General features: G+C 43.5%; 1 protein-coding gene across 1 annotated transcript in view; it reads right to left on the bottom strand.

The window, feature by feature from the left end:
* The window catches only part of LOC141100094 (struthiocalcin-2-like), a 39,492-nt gene extending 30,705 nt beyond the window's left edge, over positions 1-8,787 (bottom strand). Inside the window, exons 1-3 of the mRNA XM_073588309.1 lie at positions 8,552-8,787; positions 6,698-6,766; positions 6,360-6,601 (exon numbers count right to left, since the gene is read on the bottom strand). Coding sequence (XP_073444410.1) covers positions 6,360-6,601; positions 6,698-6,761 — 306 coding nt within the window. The 5' untranslated portion in view covers positions 6,762-6,766; positions 8,552-8,787. The remainder of the gene's footprint in view (positions 1-6,359; positions 6,602-6,697; positions 6,767-8,551) is intronic.
* Between the last annotated feature and the right edge of the window lie 6,881 nt (positions 8,788-15,668).

Genomic DNA, 15,668 nt, shown 5'->3' with positions numbered 1-15,668 from the left:
TCTTATCCTCTATTTATTGCACTGCAAATGGAAAAGTCACCAATCAATAGAGCCTCATCTTAAAGCTTCCAATATAGAAACTGTAATCAATAGAAAGTGGAGTATAAATGATTATTGTACGGACAGAGCACAACGCCTGACATGGGAATATAAGAGTCATTGATGTGTTTTATCTCTAAATACTTCAAGTGTTCTGCTATATCCACAAGGGATACCCTCCTTGTGATAACAGAGTAATCAAAGATGAAGTACAGGTAAGCCTTTGTAAAGTTCTTTTCCTGCCACCTAGATTGCAAATACAAATATGTAATTCAGAAACCAGTAGATAATCCATGTTTACTCTCCTTAAGATAAAGTCTCAAAGGCTGACTAATGCAGTCCTAGAACTAAGAGGAAAATAATATATACGTTTTCATAAACTTAGACCCAAGCTCTTGTTGAGCTCTGAATATCAGCTGTCAAGTGTCTCGGAGGTGACCATCCAAAATGACATCTTCTAGACGGATGGGTCCTCTCAAAGAAAATGGCAACATGTATAAAAGAAAAATGGAACACAATATCTGGTTTTCATAAGGTTGAGGTCTTCTCAGTGGCCCTTAGGAGATTCTTCAGTGTATATGGATGATAGCTGCCGATATATTTTGGAATGAAAGTTAATTTGAATAGGACCCTGTGAAGAACGTTGTCCCTTCCATAAATGGGTCAGAGAAACCATTTGGTGGCCACAAGTGTTTGGCAAACATAAATGTATGTCTTTAAACATGACCAATGATTAGTGGTTAGAAAACATTGTACAAGAATTTTACATTGCCATTTTTCAGAGTTGGGGAATTTTTCACGGCATTTTTCGCCATGTTTTTTGGAGCGGAATACTTGTGTAATTTGTCTACAGTACTTGCTTAATAAAGTTAGTTTTAGTCACCAAAAACACTGCAAAAATGTTGCAAAAGCACAACTAAGCGTTTTTTCATCATTTTGCATTTTCTCATTACTTTCTATGGGTGAAATAACGTGGCAAAACGCTGAAAGAATAGACATGTTGCAGATGTAAAAAACACTGAAGTTTTCCAATTGAGTCAGGAAAAAAAACAACAAGCGTGTGCATGAGATTTCTGAAATCTCATAGCTGATGTTGGTACTGTAAAAACAGCTTTTAATTGGATAAAAAATGCAGCAGAAATGCAAATGTGTGAACATAACCTAATTTTTGCACACATTATCATCACTGAGATCTGATAGGGTTCACAATCTAAATTCCCTTTCAGTATTGTCTTTGGAATGTGGGAGGAAACCCACGAAAACATGGGGAGAAAATACAAACTCCTTGCAGATGTTGTCCTAGGTGGGACCCCAACTCTGCAAGGCTGCAGTGCTAACCACTGAGCCACTGTAATACCCCATCTGATGGCCTGTCAGTGTGATAGCCCCCACAGCCCTGTACTCAGTAGGGAAGTCCCAACAGCACCCTACTCAGTATGGGAGCCCCCACATTTCCCCATTCAGTAGGCTACACCACACAGTCCACAACTCAGTATGATGGCCTCCACAGCACCTCAACAAAGTATGATGCCCCCACAGTATGAGGGCCCCCACAGAACCCTACTCAATATGAAGGTCACCACAGCCCCTTACTCAGTATGAGGGCCTCGACAAAACCCTACTTAGCATGAAGGTCCCCTCAGCCCCCTAATCAGTGTGAGTGCCCTCACAGGCCCCCACTTAGTATAGGAGCCCCAAAAATCCCCACTTAGTATGGGAGTCCTCACAGTCTCCCACAGCCCCCCATTCAGTATAATGGCTCCCACCAGTCAGCCCCATTCAAAATAATGGCCCCACTAACCCGTCATTCAGCATAATGGTCTATTCAGTATGAGGGCCCTCAACGGCCACATACATAGTATATGGGCCCCCACAATTACTGTCATTTAAAAAAACAAAACACACTTTGTCCCATTTCCCCAGAACGATGTGCTGTATGAGTACTGAGGCTCCACACGACAGGCGCAATGTTTAGACATAATCACATCTGCAGTGCATGGAGTCTAAGACTCAATGGCACAGGCTGAATGGTGAATCCTCCCTGATGATCATTCTATTCAATGGTATCTGAGTCATAGGGATGTGGATACTGCTGAAGTTGTGACGATGAGGACAGGAGAGTCAGCACAGTGCCGAACCACACTGAGTCCAACTCACAAGTCCCATAGCGACCGCGTGGACTGCCACTATGGACAGTACGCCCCTGTCCTCTGGTGTTTTGATGCCAGTTTCTCCCAGCTAAAATTGGCAGAGTTGGGGCGGGATGGGGCGCGTGATGCCTCGGCTCATCTAATTAACCACGAGTTGTGGCATACCCAGAGAAATCTCACTCCAGTCCCTGAATGGGTGAAATATGCTGAAAAAATGCTAAAATAATTTTTATGCTATAGATGTGAAACTGCTTCAAATCTGAAAAGAAAAAATAAGCAACATGTGCATGAGATTTCAGAAAGCTCATTCACTTTGTTTGGACAATAAAATGCTGCATTTCTAGTGGCAAATATGTGCGGGAAAAAAAATAAGGGAAAAGTGCAGCAAATATGCGACATGTAAACCTACCCTTTTTTCAGATCTTCTGTAAAAAAAATTAAAGTTGTAAGTATCAAAAATATTACTGATTAAATCTATAGCATGTCCAGCAAAACTGCAAGCCCTCACACAGCTTTGACTTTGGAAAAATAGACTTAACCCCTTTCCTACAATGGATGTAGTATTCCATCCATGTGACCTGGGACCTAAGTCCCATGGACGGAATAGTACGTCATGCCCTTTAATGCGACATTGCGACTTAAGTCGCGGTGATCGCATTAAAATGCCAACGCCATCTTACCTCAGGATAGATGGCCTCAGCATCCCGGGCAGTCTCCACCCTGGCCCACCCCTCTGTGAGCTGTGATTGGCTGTTCAATTCAGAATAGCCAATCACAGCGCTTCTTTGTTTCAGCCAATCAGATTGGCTGAAACAACAGGATCCTAGGCTAGGATCGAGTACATCAGTACTCGAACCTAGGACCGGTGCCTGGCAACGCCAGGCACCAGAGAAAAGCCCCCAGTTTGGCGCGATCGCTGATCTAATTGATCGCGCCAATCGCAGCGCACAGCGGTGCAATATCGCCGCTGTGCCCTGCCGGTACCGGCCTGGATCGGTGCTGTAATAGCACCGATCCTAGGCTGGAGCCCAGGACAGGCCCAGCAGGGCCTGCAGGAAGTGGTTGGCGTGATTGATTAGATCGGCGATCGCGCCAGCCACAGGGCACAGGTGCGGTCACGCTGTGACCGCTCTGTGCCCTGCTGATGACCTGGCCATGACCTGCCTAGGAATCGGAGCTGTGAGCTCCGATCCTAGGCAGTTACCATGGTCACCAGGCAGAGCAGGGATTGGTGGGATTGATGTAATTGTTCGATCCCACCAATGACAGGTCACAGCAGCGATGTGACCTGCCCCTGGCCTGCCTCTGACCTGTCTGCAGGGGTCCTCACTCTAGCTGAGGATTCCTGCAGAGAGGTCGGACGCAGCACGAGCTCCTGTGCTGGGTATTGTGGTGCCACAGCTTTTAGCATCACAATCCCTGCAGAAGAAAGAAGAAAGTAAGTGTTAATTGATCCCTGATCCCCTGCCCAATCTATCTTCACCCCCCAATCTATCTTCATCCCCCCATCACCCCCCCTTTTACCCCCCCCTTTTGTGCCGCCTCCGTGCACAGCCGCCCAGCGTTGATCGGTGACGCAGTTCACTGATCAACACACGTGCTCCCTTTTTTTTCCTTAGCCCCCTTTGCGCCACCTCCGCACACACATCCCCCCCCTTTGTGCCACCTAACTACAACCCTAACTGATCCCTGCCCAATCTCTCTTCATCCACCCCATCCCCCTTCCCCCTATTTTTACCCCCTCCACCCCACTTTTGCGCCACCTCCGTGCGCAGCCGCCGAGCGTTGATCGATGACGCAGTTCACCGATCAACACTCATTCTCGCTTTTTTCCTTAGCCCCCTTTGCGCCACCTCTGCACACACATCCCGCAGCCGCAAAACTTTGATAAGTGACGCACATCACTTATCAGAGCTTGTGCCTGCCGTTTTTCATTTTTTTCACCCCTTTTTGTGCCACCTAACTACAACCCTAATTGTTGATCCCTGCCCGATCTCTATTCATCCACCCCAATCCCCCCAGCCCCCTCTTTTTACCCCCCTTTGCGCCGTTTCCGTGTGCACATTTAGCAGCTGCCGAATTTTGATAAGTGACGCAATTCACTTATCAAAGTTCATGCCGGCTGTTTTCCATTTTTCTTTTTCACCTCCCCCCCCCTTTGAGCCACCCCTGTGCACACATCCAGCAGCCACTAAATTTTGATAAGTGACGCCGTTCACTTATATCTAGGACCTGCTGCTTTAGACTTTTTTTCACAGGTATTTTGCTCCCCATTTCCTTTTAGCTTTTTCTTACAGGATAGTTTGCACCAATCACTAGCCCCCCCCACCACATACACAGTTATAAATAAAGTACACCCAAGCACCATATTTACACAAAAAAATGTCCCGCCCATCACGTTCATCCCAACAGCACTATTCAATGGAGGAGGCATATGCTTTACTTGCCTCCGACACTGATAGCGAGGATGACGATCCGACTTTTCTTTATTTTTCGGATTCTTCATCCTCTTCCCCCTCCTTAGCTTCCTCCTCGGGTCCTGCGGAACCGCCACGCAGACGCTCCAGGACAGAAGATGAGGCAGCGCCCACCATGCCCGCAGCTGATTCAGCAGACCCTCTGTGGACCTCGCCCCCCAAAAATTATGAGCCACTGATTCCTGATTATGTGGCAGAATCAGGAATCAAGTTTGACACCACCGGCCTCACAGAAATTGACTTTTTCAAAGTCTTTTTCTCTGAGGATTTTGTTAACCTCATGGTGGAGCAAACTAATTTGTACGCTCGGCAATTTTTGGAGCAAAACCCGCGTTCATCCTATACTAACTGGTCTCCTGTGGACGCAGTTGAAATGACACAGTTTTGGGGCCTGGTCCTCCACATGGGTATCCTGAAGAAGCCTGCAATATTGCAGTGTTGATATTTTATACAACACTCCAGTGTTCTGAATGGTCATGGTCCGGACGCGTTTTCAGGCCATCCACAAGTTTCTGCATTATAACGATAATGCACAGTGTCCCGCACGAGATGACCCCAACTTTGATCGTCTGTTCAAAGTTCGGCCGGTCATCGAACACTTCAACAAAAAGTCTGCTGAAGTGTACGTGCCCCAAAGGAACTTCTGCGTGGATGAGTCCTTAGTCCATTTCAAAGGAAGGCTCGGATTCCGTCAATACCTGCCCAGTAAGAGGGCCAGGTACAGAATCAAACTCTATAAGCTGTGTGAGAGTACCTCAGGGTATACCCACAGGTTTAGAGTGTACGAAGGAAAGGACACCAGGATTGAACCCCCTGAGTGTCCTCCTGACCTGGGAGTGAGTGGAAAATTGTGTGGGATTTGGTGCACCCACTGATGGATAAAGGTTATCACCTCTACACTGATAACTTTTATACCAGCATCCCACTCTACAAATCCCTCTCTGCGCGAGGTACCGCAGCTTGCGGTACTGTCCGCAAAAATCAGAGAGGCCTCCCGAAGACGCTACTTGGGCAGATGCTCCGAAAAGGTGAGAGTAGGGCCCACTGTAGCGACCACCTGCTGGTGGTCAAGTTCAAGGACCAGAGGGATGCCTTTCTCTTGACCACCATACACGGTGATGGCAGTGCCCTCAGCACTGTACGGGGTACCTCTGCACAGATCAGCAAACATGAATGTGTGCTAGGGTACAATAAAAACATGGGGGCCGTTGATCGCTCTGATCAACTCCTCCAACCGTACAATGCTTTGAGAAAGGCCAAGGTGTGGTACAAAAAGCTGGATGTGCACATCGTCCAATTGGCAATGCTCAACGCATTCCTGCTGTCACAATGTGCACACCACACCGATACGTCGTAGCTTGAGTTCCAGGAGGTAGTGGTTAAGGCCCTGATGTTTGGCACTCTGGAAGGAGCGGGCCCCAGAACTTCCGGAACTGAAGGTGCTCGTATTGTACCAGGTCAGCATTTCCCGGGGGAGGTCCCACAAACTGCAAAAAGAGGTAAATCGCAAAAAAGGTGCCGAGTGTGTCTGCAACGTGTGCACACAGCCTTAAAATTAAAGTGAAGAGCGCTAAGTTTCATGACCCTTCAACTTGACCAGGGTCATTTTATATCAATGTTCATCATGTATAACCGGCTTGGTAGCTTTTATAATAGTAAATTATACATATTCTTGACAATGAACTCTTCTTACCTCGGCATCCTTCCAGCTAAGTTCCCGAGCCACATACATATGACAATAACCTTTATAGGAGACCCAGCCATCTTTACAAGGACCTTGGCAGAAATACATTGGGTTGAGGTCATCTGACACTGATGATTGACTATGTTCTCCACTGTGGCTATGGTGCTCATGTGAAGAACCAAACCCAATGTTGAGGAACGGAAGATTGATTCCAGAGGAGCTTGAGTCTTGCGGTTTCCCAAATAGAAACCCTATAAAGAAACATTTGCTAGGTTAGTGGTCTTAACTACCCATCTTCTCTTGAGCTATAGTCTAAATTGATTACAAAGGGAAAGACCATAACTTACCTAGAGAACCTTGAAGAAACATCAGAGAAAGTAACAGTGATAAAGACAGCATGCTGGACATCATTAGTCCTGTAAAAGCATAATGCAGGTACATTTGACTGATACATGTAATAAAAATATATACATGCATATATAGTAAGGACATTAATAAAATGTGAAGCCCATATAGGGCCCGACTAGCCCAATCGTTTTAAAAGTTCAAGGTCTGACACCACAAGACCCAAAAGTCCAGTAGAAGATAACTTTGAAGCCAACCACTTGTCACTAGGGTCTAATGGAAATGGGTTGATTCACAAAAGCCTTATTAGATCAGGTTAATGAAGTGTGTGATAACGAACAATTACCAACCAATTATTATTGGGAGCATACTTGCTCTATTTAGATGGGAGTGAAAATAAGAATAATTTCCTCTAGGGTGCCCAATAAGATTCCGTGAGACATTGACCACATAATTAAACTAAACTTAATTTTGTAGTTAGTCTCTATATAGCTCATCATTTTATATATATTTTAACTTTTGTAATTGAGTGTATGTATTTGGATCTTTAGATGGGTCATAATATATTGTCACAGCTCGCCAATACACCACTTGGAATTATCCACAATTATATATTTATCCCTCAGATAGGATACAATTAATTTTCTACAATACAACCTTAAATGCCCTGAAGACATCAAGAGCCACTAATGTTACAAAGATAACTTTCCTATCATTGAATAAAAGTATAAAAAATAGCGTTAAGTCCAAATGAAACAGTGGTTTTAACGGATCCCTTTGATTCAGTAGAATCCTGTCTCAAAATTTGGTGTGTTCTTGAATTATAGGAAGATTGAACAGATTATTAAGATTGTAATTATTATTATTTTACAGTGATGCTGCCTGTATGTTTAAATCAGTATTATTGGCTGTAGACATACAGTATATTGCTTAAAATCTTAATAAATTATTATGGTTTTCCAATGTGCCCATAAAAAATGTTGGATAAGTTCAGGAAAAAGTTGGCAAACGTATAAATGTTATGTAAATTATAAGATCATGACATCCACTTGATCTTTGTAGGTGGGGGTCTCCAATTTAATTTGAGGTTTGGTCCGGAAAACAATTTCCTTTGGTGAATCAAGATGCCTTCATCTACACTAGTGTAATATGCCTAAAATGTATTCTTAGTGGTGGAAGGGAAGTTATAGCCCCCTGCCAACATTTGGATTTGCCAAAAAAAATGATTTAACCATTTTGCTATTTTGTTTCCTAAGGCTATTGCTTCTCCAATATTTCCAAAGCTAGACCATATGACTTAATAAAATGGACCCACATCTGTAGGGGATAACTTTCAGATCGCTGGGATCTGGCTGCTGTGTTATCCACCAATGTCGAGCACTAGGAGACCCGTATGAATGGAGCAGTGGTCGATCATGCATTCTACTACTACATTCATTCTTAATGGAAGTGTTGGAGATAGCTGAGCTCAGTTTGGTTGGTCACTACCGTAGAAATGAATGGACCTGCAGTGCGCATGATTGACCACCGCTGCATTACCATCAGGCACTTCAGAGCTCTGGTACTCGAGATAGCTGGGAGTCCCAGCAGTCGGACCACCATAGATCTCTTTTTCTGCCAGACCCCTCAGAATTTTCTGTCTAGGAATAAAGGATCAGGCATGTTGAGATGTTGAGTGAGATTGAAAATAGTTAAGTTGGAAGATCCACTAATACATTGCACAGGTGGCCCATAACTGAGGGTTCCCTGAAGTTATCATCAGGAGATCCTTCTAATAAAAATCTATCAACCAAAGTGGAAATCCCCTAAAAACAAACACATGAACAGCAATATTAGCGCAAGAAGCAGATACCTACCTGAAAGCCTTGCTCTTCTGCTTTCCTTCAGGAGTGTGCAAATACTTTATATATTTCTGAACATGTGTCAAAGTCCAATAAAATGTTAGCAATGGTATTTATTTTATTTGTCTTGTTATGGTGAAAACGAGAATGGCAGCAGGTTTACACACCCAGACAGCAAACATAAAACTGGCGTATCACCCTTCACCAAGTAGTCTCAAATATGAAAAAAAGGTGGTGGGATTACTGTGATTTTCCACCTTACCTGCCATGCAAAAAAAAAGTGAGACATCATATAACATATCCATCCTCAAACAAAACTACCATATATCATCTCTATGTAAATGAGTAGCACATATAAATACATGATCTCTTTTCAGCGACTGGTAGGACCCTTGTAACCTTAAAGTGTTCACAAACTCTGCCAGTTCCGGGTGATTCTGCAGCTGGGTGGATGGCAGCGCTTCCAAAGCAGTTGGCATAATCTGAAGAATCTGCTAATATATGAAGCCAGAGCTGACCATGCCCTTACATCCTATAGATAGACACATTAATATTTGAAGAGTAGCTGCGCTGTCATTTTCAATGAAAGTAGGAGAGAGAAAGAGGAAAAAAAAAACAGTCCTACCAATGGTACTAGTGGAATACATATCTTATTAGTGGTAGGCCATGTCAATCTTAAGGAGTCCCTGGAAAAGAGCAGCCAATGCTGGCTGGTCTTCTTCTCTTTCCTAAGTCATGGTGTGAACCTGTGCAGTAACCAGCTACCCAGAAGATCCAGATTAAGGCATTGATCCTGTGTGGCAAAACCTGGCATCCTAATTTGGAGCTAATAATGATCTTTGATATGGAGCCCCCATTCCTCCATGTACCCCGCTGAATGGCAACCTCTACATATGCAACTAAAACAAAATTAGCACACAAAAACCATAAAGGGGTGACCCAATTTCATAAGGCACTTCCAAAATACCATTAAACCTGTAAATTACAAGAAGTGCAGTATATGCCAAATAAATTTAAAATTCAATGTTTATTAACATTATTGACAAACAATTGGTAAAAATTAATTCTATTAATTTAGTGGGTAGACACACAAATGGACCTGAAAACACAGGATCAGTGACACCCAATTAATGAGCTAATTATCAAAGTAAATAAAAAAAGAGAAAAAACATGAAAAAATAAATACTAATACAAAAAAGTACTATCTGGTACAATTGGTGCTTATATGGTTCAATGGATATGAAAACAATTATTTTCCAATCAATGTGTGAATAATGGATTACCGTAATCCTAACGTTCAAACTGCAAGTATGCTACTCAAATACTATAAATAGTGAAACAGCATTGTGCAGAAGAGAGGAGGAGGATAAATTATATTCTAATTAGAGAGGATATACATGACCTGGTTGCAGGAGGGCTCCCTGGTCTACCCCCTGTAAGAAGAAGCTAACGCGAAACGTGTGTCCAGGGAGCCCTCCTGCAACCAGGTCATGTATATCCTCTCTAATTAGAATATAATTTATCCTCCTCCTCTCTTCTGCACAATGCTGTTTCACTATTTATAGTATTTGAGTAGCATACTTGTACGTTTATCATTATATACTATGACTTTGTCATAGCATTATCTTTTAAGCAGATACATATATATACAGTATATATATTTTGTTTGTGTCAGGAATACACTAAGACATTTTGAGCACTATTGCATTTTATTAATTTATCTGTTATTTTTTCTGTAACTTATTTGAGGAGAGGTATATATAAATACATTCTTCTATTTTCTACGCTGTTATGAGCTCTGTATAACAAAAATTATAGCTTTCATGAGAAAATAAATTTATCATCCTTATGGCTCATTTAAGTATCTATAGTGTAATTTAGCATTACTGCTCATATATTATGGCTATAATGTCCTGACATTTTATAGATGCTTTCTAGCTCAGTTTGAACGTTAGGATTAATCCATTATTCACACATTGATTGGAAAATAATTGTTTTCATATCCATTGAACCATATAAGCACCAATTGTACCAGACAGTACTTTTCTGTATTAGTATTTATTTTTTCATGTTTTTTCTCTTTTTTTATTTACTTTGATCATTAGCTCATTAATTGGGTATTACTGATCCGGTTTTTCAGGTCCATTTGTGTGTCTACCCACTAAATTAATAGAATTAATTTTTACCAATTGTTTGTCAATAATGTTAATAAAGATTGAATTTTAAAATTATTTGGCATATACTTCTTGTAATTTATAGGTTTAAAACAAAATGAGGTGGGTTTGTCTTAGCTGCCAATCCTCAGGACCCATATTTAGCCTGGGTATATAAACATCGTCCTGTTTAGACGCTCCAGCCTTGTGCAAAGAAGTTAAAATCCTTTAATCTCTGGTTTCTACAGAAGATTAAAGTCAATATTTAGTGAAATAACACAACCAGCCGCATACTTACTTTTTGTGCTTAAGAGAAAAAGAAGAGGTATTTGAAAGCATAATCTTGGGTGGTAGCTATGTCCAAATACATAATGTGGTTATCCTTCCTCTGCTGACAGAATGGAAGGAGGAACTGTAATATTTACAAGAAATGCAGAACAAGTGAAAGCAGAGTGATGCTGATGCTACTAAAGGCCATTGGCAAAACTGAAGATCCCCTTTAGGGCACTTTCACACATCAGTTTTTTGCCATCAATCACAATCCGTTGGCTAGCGGATCCGGCAAAAAAACCAGATCCATCACCTCATTTACTCCATCCATTTCTTCCGCTTTTTAAAAGCCGGCAATTCAGTGCGCTGTACAGTAAAATCATACTGACATGTTAATCAAAAGAATAGATATATACACACAGAATATATATATATATATATATATATATATACATATACTGTATATGTGTGTGTGTGTGTGTGTGTGTGTGTGTATATATATATATATATATATATATATATACACACACACACACGTCTTTGAGACACATATACTGTGTATATATATATATATATATATATATATATATATATATATTTTTACAGTTCATAGAGATCTACATAGCATAATAGCCACTAAATCAATTGCCAACTTCTGTAAAATCATTCCCGAACCCGACTTGATATGACACATGGTTTACATATGTCAGTGTTTAATCAATTTAGTAGTTTGTTTTAGGAAAAATTTGGAACTCTAAAATGTAAGGCTATAATTGCGGAAAAAAATTGCGTGGCCTCCCATGCAATTTTCTCCGCCAGAGAGGGAAAGCCAGTGAGTGAGGGCAGATATTAATAGCCTTGAGAGGGACCATTGTTTTTGCCCCCCCGGCTAAAAAAAATCTTCCCCCAGCCACCCCAGAAAAGGCGTATCTATAAGATCAGTCGCCGGATCCGTTTTTTTTTTTTTTTTCTTCAAAAAACGACGGATTGTGACTGATGGCAAAAAACTGATGTGTGAAAGGGGCCTTATAGAGGCACCATATTCATCTAGAAAACCAATGGTGATCTTATAATGTAAGTCCCTTTTTCGAAGGGCAACATTGCCATTATTTGAGAAAAGTATCAACATTTAAAGGGAATCTGTCACCGGAAGTTGGCGGGTTATTTAAATGACCTGTGTCCGGTCAGCAGTGTTTCTTCTTTTTTTCTCCACCCCATCCGTGGCCCCCGTCTGTGATCTTTTCCGGAATTAGAGTTGTTCTCCATATTTCGCGCATGCGCAAAGCAATCTTGCCTCGCGCACGCTCAGTATGCTTTGCCCAACTGTGGGCAAAGCCGAAAATCATTACTACGCTTGCACCGGTGCACTATGTCCCGGAACACAGCTAAATACTTCCTGCACTTCTCTGTCACACTGCACGTGCCTGGCTCAGACCGTTTCCAACGGCTCCTCAGTGTCCTTCCTGGCCAGCCCACTGCATACGCGTGTACCCTCAGCCGTTTTGCCCCGGTTCTGAGGGTATCAGCCCAAGCAATGACGTGCCACATGGTAAGCGACCTGTCCTGTTGTGCTGTGGTGACTTCTCCTGTAGCCCAAGTTCATGTAGATGCTGATGCTGCTATATCTGCGGCTACGCTGTCCCACTGACTCTGGATGGCCGGGTGCTTCCTTTAACATTGTGGGGCGCTGAGTAGCTTGGGCATCTAGCCCACCCAAGCACTTCGGGCTACCTAGCCCTCACTGACTATACCCAAGAACTATTCCTGCAAATAAAGGAAAAGTGGAGTAACCGTCAACCACAAAACACAGAGTATATGGAAAGATAAAATCAAGCCTTTTATTATCTCACAATTAAAAAATATCAAACATTTATAAATACATATATGAGGTGAAAAATGGAAAGAATCTGTCACGTCGCAGCCAGACTCAGGGCCTGCTGTTCCGGCGTCGGCCACTAGGAGGCGCCGGACGTCACTGCCAGACTCAGGGCCTGCAGTTCCGGTCTCGGCCACTCGGGGGCGCCGGACCGTCACGTCGCCGTCGGACTCAGGGCCTGCTGTTCCGGCGTCGGCCACTAGGAGGCGCCGGACGTCACTGCCAGACTCAGGGCCTGCAGTTCCGGTCTCGGCCACTCGGGGGCGCCGGACCGTCACATCGCCGTCGGACTCGGGGACGGCTATTCCTGCCTCAGCCACTGGGAGGCGCCGTGGTTTGCTCCAGGGTGAGGGTGGTGGCAGAGAGGGGGCTCCTGCACAGGCATCTGGTGGGCGCAGGCTCCGCCCCTCTGTCAGTCATGTAGGGCTTACTGCATGTCCATCTGGCCTGGTCCGGGGGCGGTCCTGGTTACATCATCGGGCCGGGAACCTGTGAGGGAGGACCTGAACCCTCAAATACCTGGGGACTGGTCTTGCAAGCCGCCGGATATATTCTTGGTTCCCCTGCGTGTTACTGTGTGAATTTCTATAGTGTATACTCTGACCTCAGCCTGGATTCTTGACCATTCTATTGCCTGCCGTTTTTGTACCTCCGCCTCTCTTCTGACTTTTTGACGCTGACCTTTGCTTGGATTCCTGACTCTCCTTCTGCCTGCTGATTCTGTACCTCGCTGCCCTCCTGGTTTTACTGACCCTGGCCTGGACTTTTGACTCTCCCTCTGTCTGCTGATTTTGTGCCTCTGCGGCGCCCTGGTCTCAGACTCCTGCATCCTGACCTTGATTACGGGTTTTAGTTTTGACCCCTTGGTGGCCGTCCTGCTCTGGTCCACTGCTAATCTAGACAGCTACCTCCTGGGCCTTGCTACAATTCCAGATCCCTGTATAGGGGTTAAGGGTCTCGGGGTTACTCGGGGTGCTGTCCCCACTGCAGCCCAGATTCGCAGACGGCCGTCACAGAATCATCCGAAACCAGAGCAAGAAAATCACCCCTGCATATGAAATGACAATAGGCAAAAGGGCCGCATGCAAAGATCAATGCACTCCAGTCACCTAAATGTGCTATATAGCTATCCCAGAACTATGTCTACATCTAATACACAAGGTGCTACATAGTGTCGATAATAAAATAACAAGAAGCGGCTCAAGAAATCTCAAATAAACCCGGGATCATACTCGGTGTCACTTACCCATGATGGGATTACAGAGAAGGGGAGATGCCTCACTCAACTCCGATGCGCGTTTCGCCTCGGCTTTCTCAAGGGATAATAAAGGCTTGCTTTTATCTTTTCATATACTCTGTATTTTGTGGTTGATGGTTACTCCACTTTTCCTTTATTTGCATGTTGTTGGGAGTACTCCACTATTATTTGATTAGTCCTTACTTTTGGTGGGGGAACCACTATTGGTTCAACTGGTTCCTGGCCACGTATGACAATTATGAAGGTTTTGAACTTCTTTTCAATACCAGGAACTATTCCTGTCTTACACCCAGCTAACCCCTCTTACGATTAACCATTTATACGAATGAACTCTTGTCCTACACTAAGCACATCTATAAAGTCCCCTGTTATGAATGGGTCACCGAGGAGGATAGCAGGCCCAGGCTAAGCCACAGAAAACCAGAGAGGTTGGTAACTAAGCGGATGCAGACCCCTGATCCTGTCCACACAACCAGCAGTAGCTGTGGAGCGTACCTACGATGCTTCTAGACGCCTCGGCACAGCCTCTCCGGCTAACTAAGCCTAAAGCAAGAAAGGGGAAATCTAAACTGCCCCGGAGCAGACCCCAAAGGAATAGATAGCCTCCAAACATATATTGTCGGTGAGACAAGATGAAAACACAAACGCAGACAGAAAAATAGACTGAGCAAACGATGGGGCCCACACGGACTAGACAGGACAGGAAAGGAAAGAAATTGTCTGCAATCATGCAAAAACTGCAATAAGTCCAACACGTCTGATGCACAAAAACACTGAAGTCGCACGACTTCGCCCCCACTATATCAGCACTCTGGTATATTCTGAAAGCAAAGCAAAAAGAGACCAATATAAAAGAGGACAAAACAAACTGGCATATGCAGTAACATATGGGCGGTGATTCAGCACAGCCTCAGCCGGAGCTAGCTGACCTGCACAAAGCAGAGATAAACAAAACCAGATCAAATGCAAACAGAATAGCAAATGAACCACTTAGCTGAAAATGCAGGGAAAGAGAAGGAGACATCAGACCTCAGTAGGCACAGGAAGAAAATCACCAGCAGGGATAGAGGGAGTCAGCTGTCTTAAATCCCAATCAGAAACCCCAGATCTCCAATCGTCTTCCTCATTATCAGGTGGTAAGCCTATGTCAATCAGATCAGCGCCACTACCTCCAGTAACCACCAGAGGGAGCCCAGAAAGAGAACTCTCAATCTGACCAGCTCCACTATCTTCAGGAATCACCAGAGGAAAACCAGAGAGAATTCACAACAGTCCCCATCTAGTGACCAATCATGTACACTATACTTTCCCTAATCAAATACATATTTACATAGCAGATTTTGTACACATCTTTACAACATTATGTGCCAACAATATGTATACAATTATACACACTAAATCGGGACATATTTGGAGGTTCAGGACAGTTTCTGTAACGACAGTGCGACATTACATAGTAGTAAACGCAGCAATATTTGCACAATATCTCTGTGGATATTTCCGCTGTTAATTTGCTGTGGGACATCCACTGTATTCCATTTCCATTCCTATTCTGCAGCAAATACATTATATGAA

This window comes from Dendrobates tinctorius, unplaced genomic scaffold (assembly GCF_039654945.1).
Source record: "Dendrobates tinctorius isolate UK_male_01 unplaced genomic scaffold, ASM3965494v1 ptg000103l, whole genome shotgun sequence".
Classification (NCBI taxonomy): Eukaryota; Metazoa; Chordata; class Amphibia; order Anura; family Dendrobatidae; genus Dendrobates; species Dendrobates tinctorius.
The sequence above is the reverse complement of the archived record's forward strand: the minus strand, read 5'-3'. Positions and strand labels throughout refer to the sequence as shown.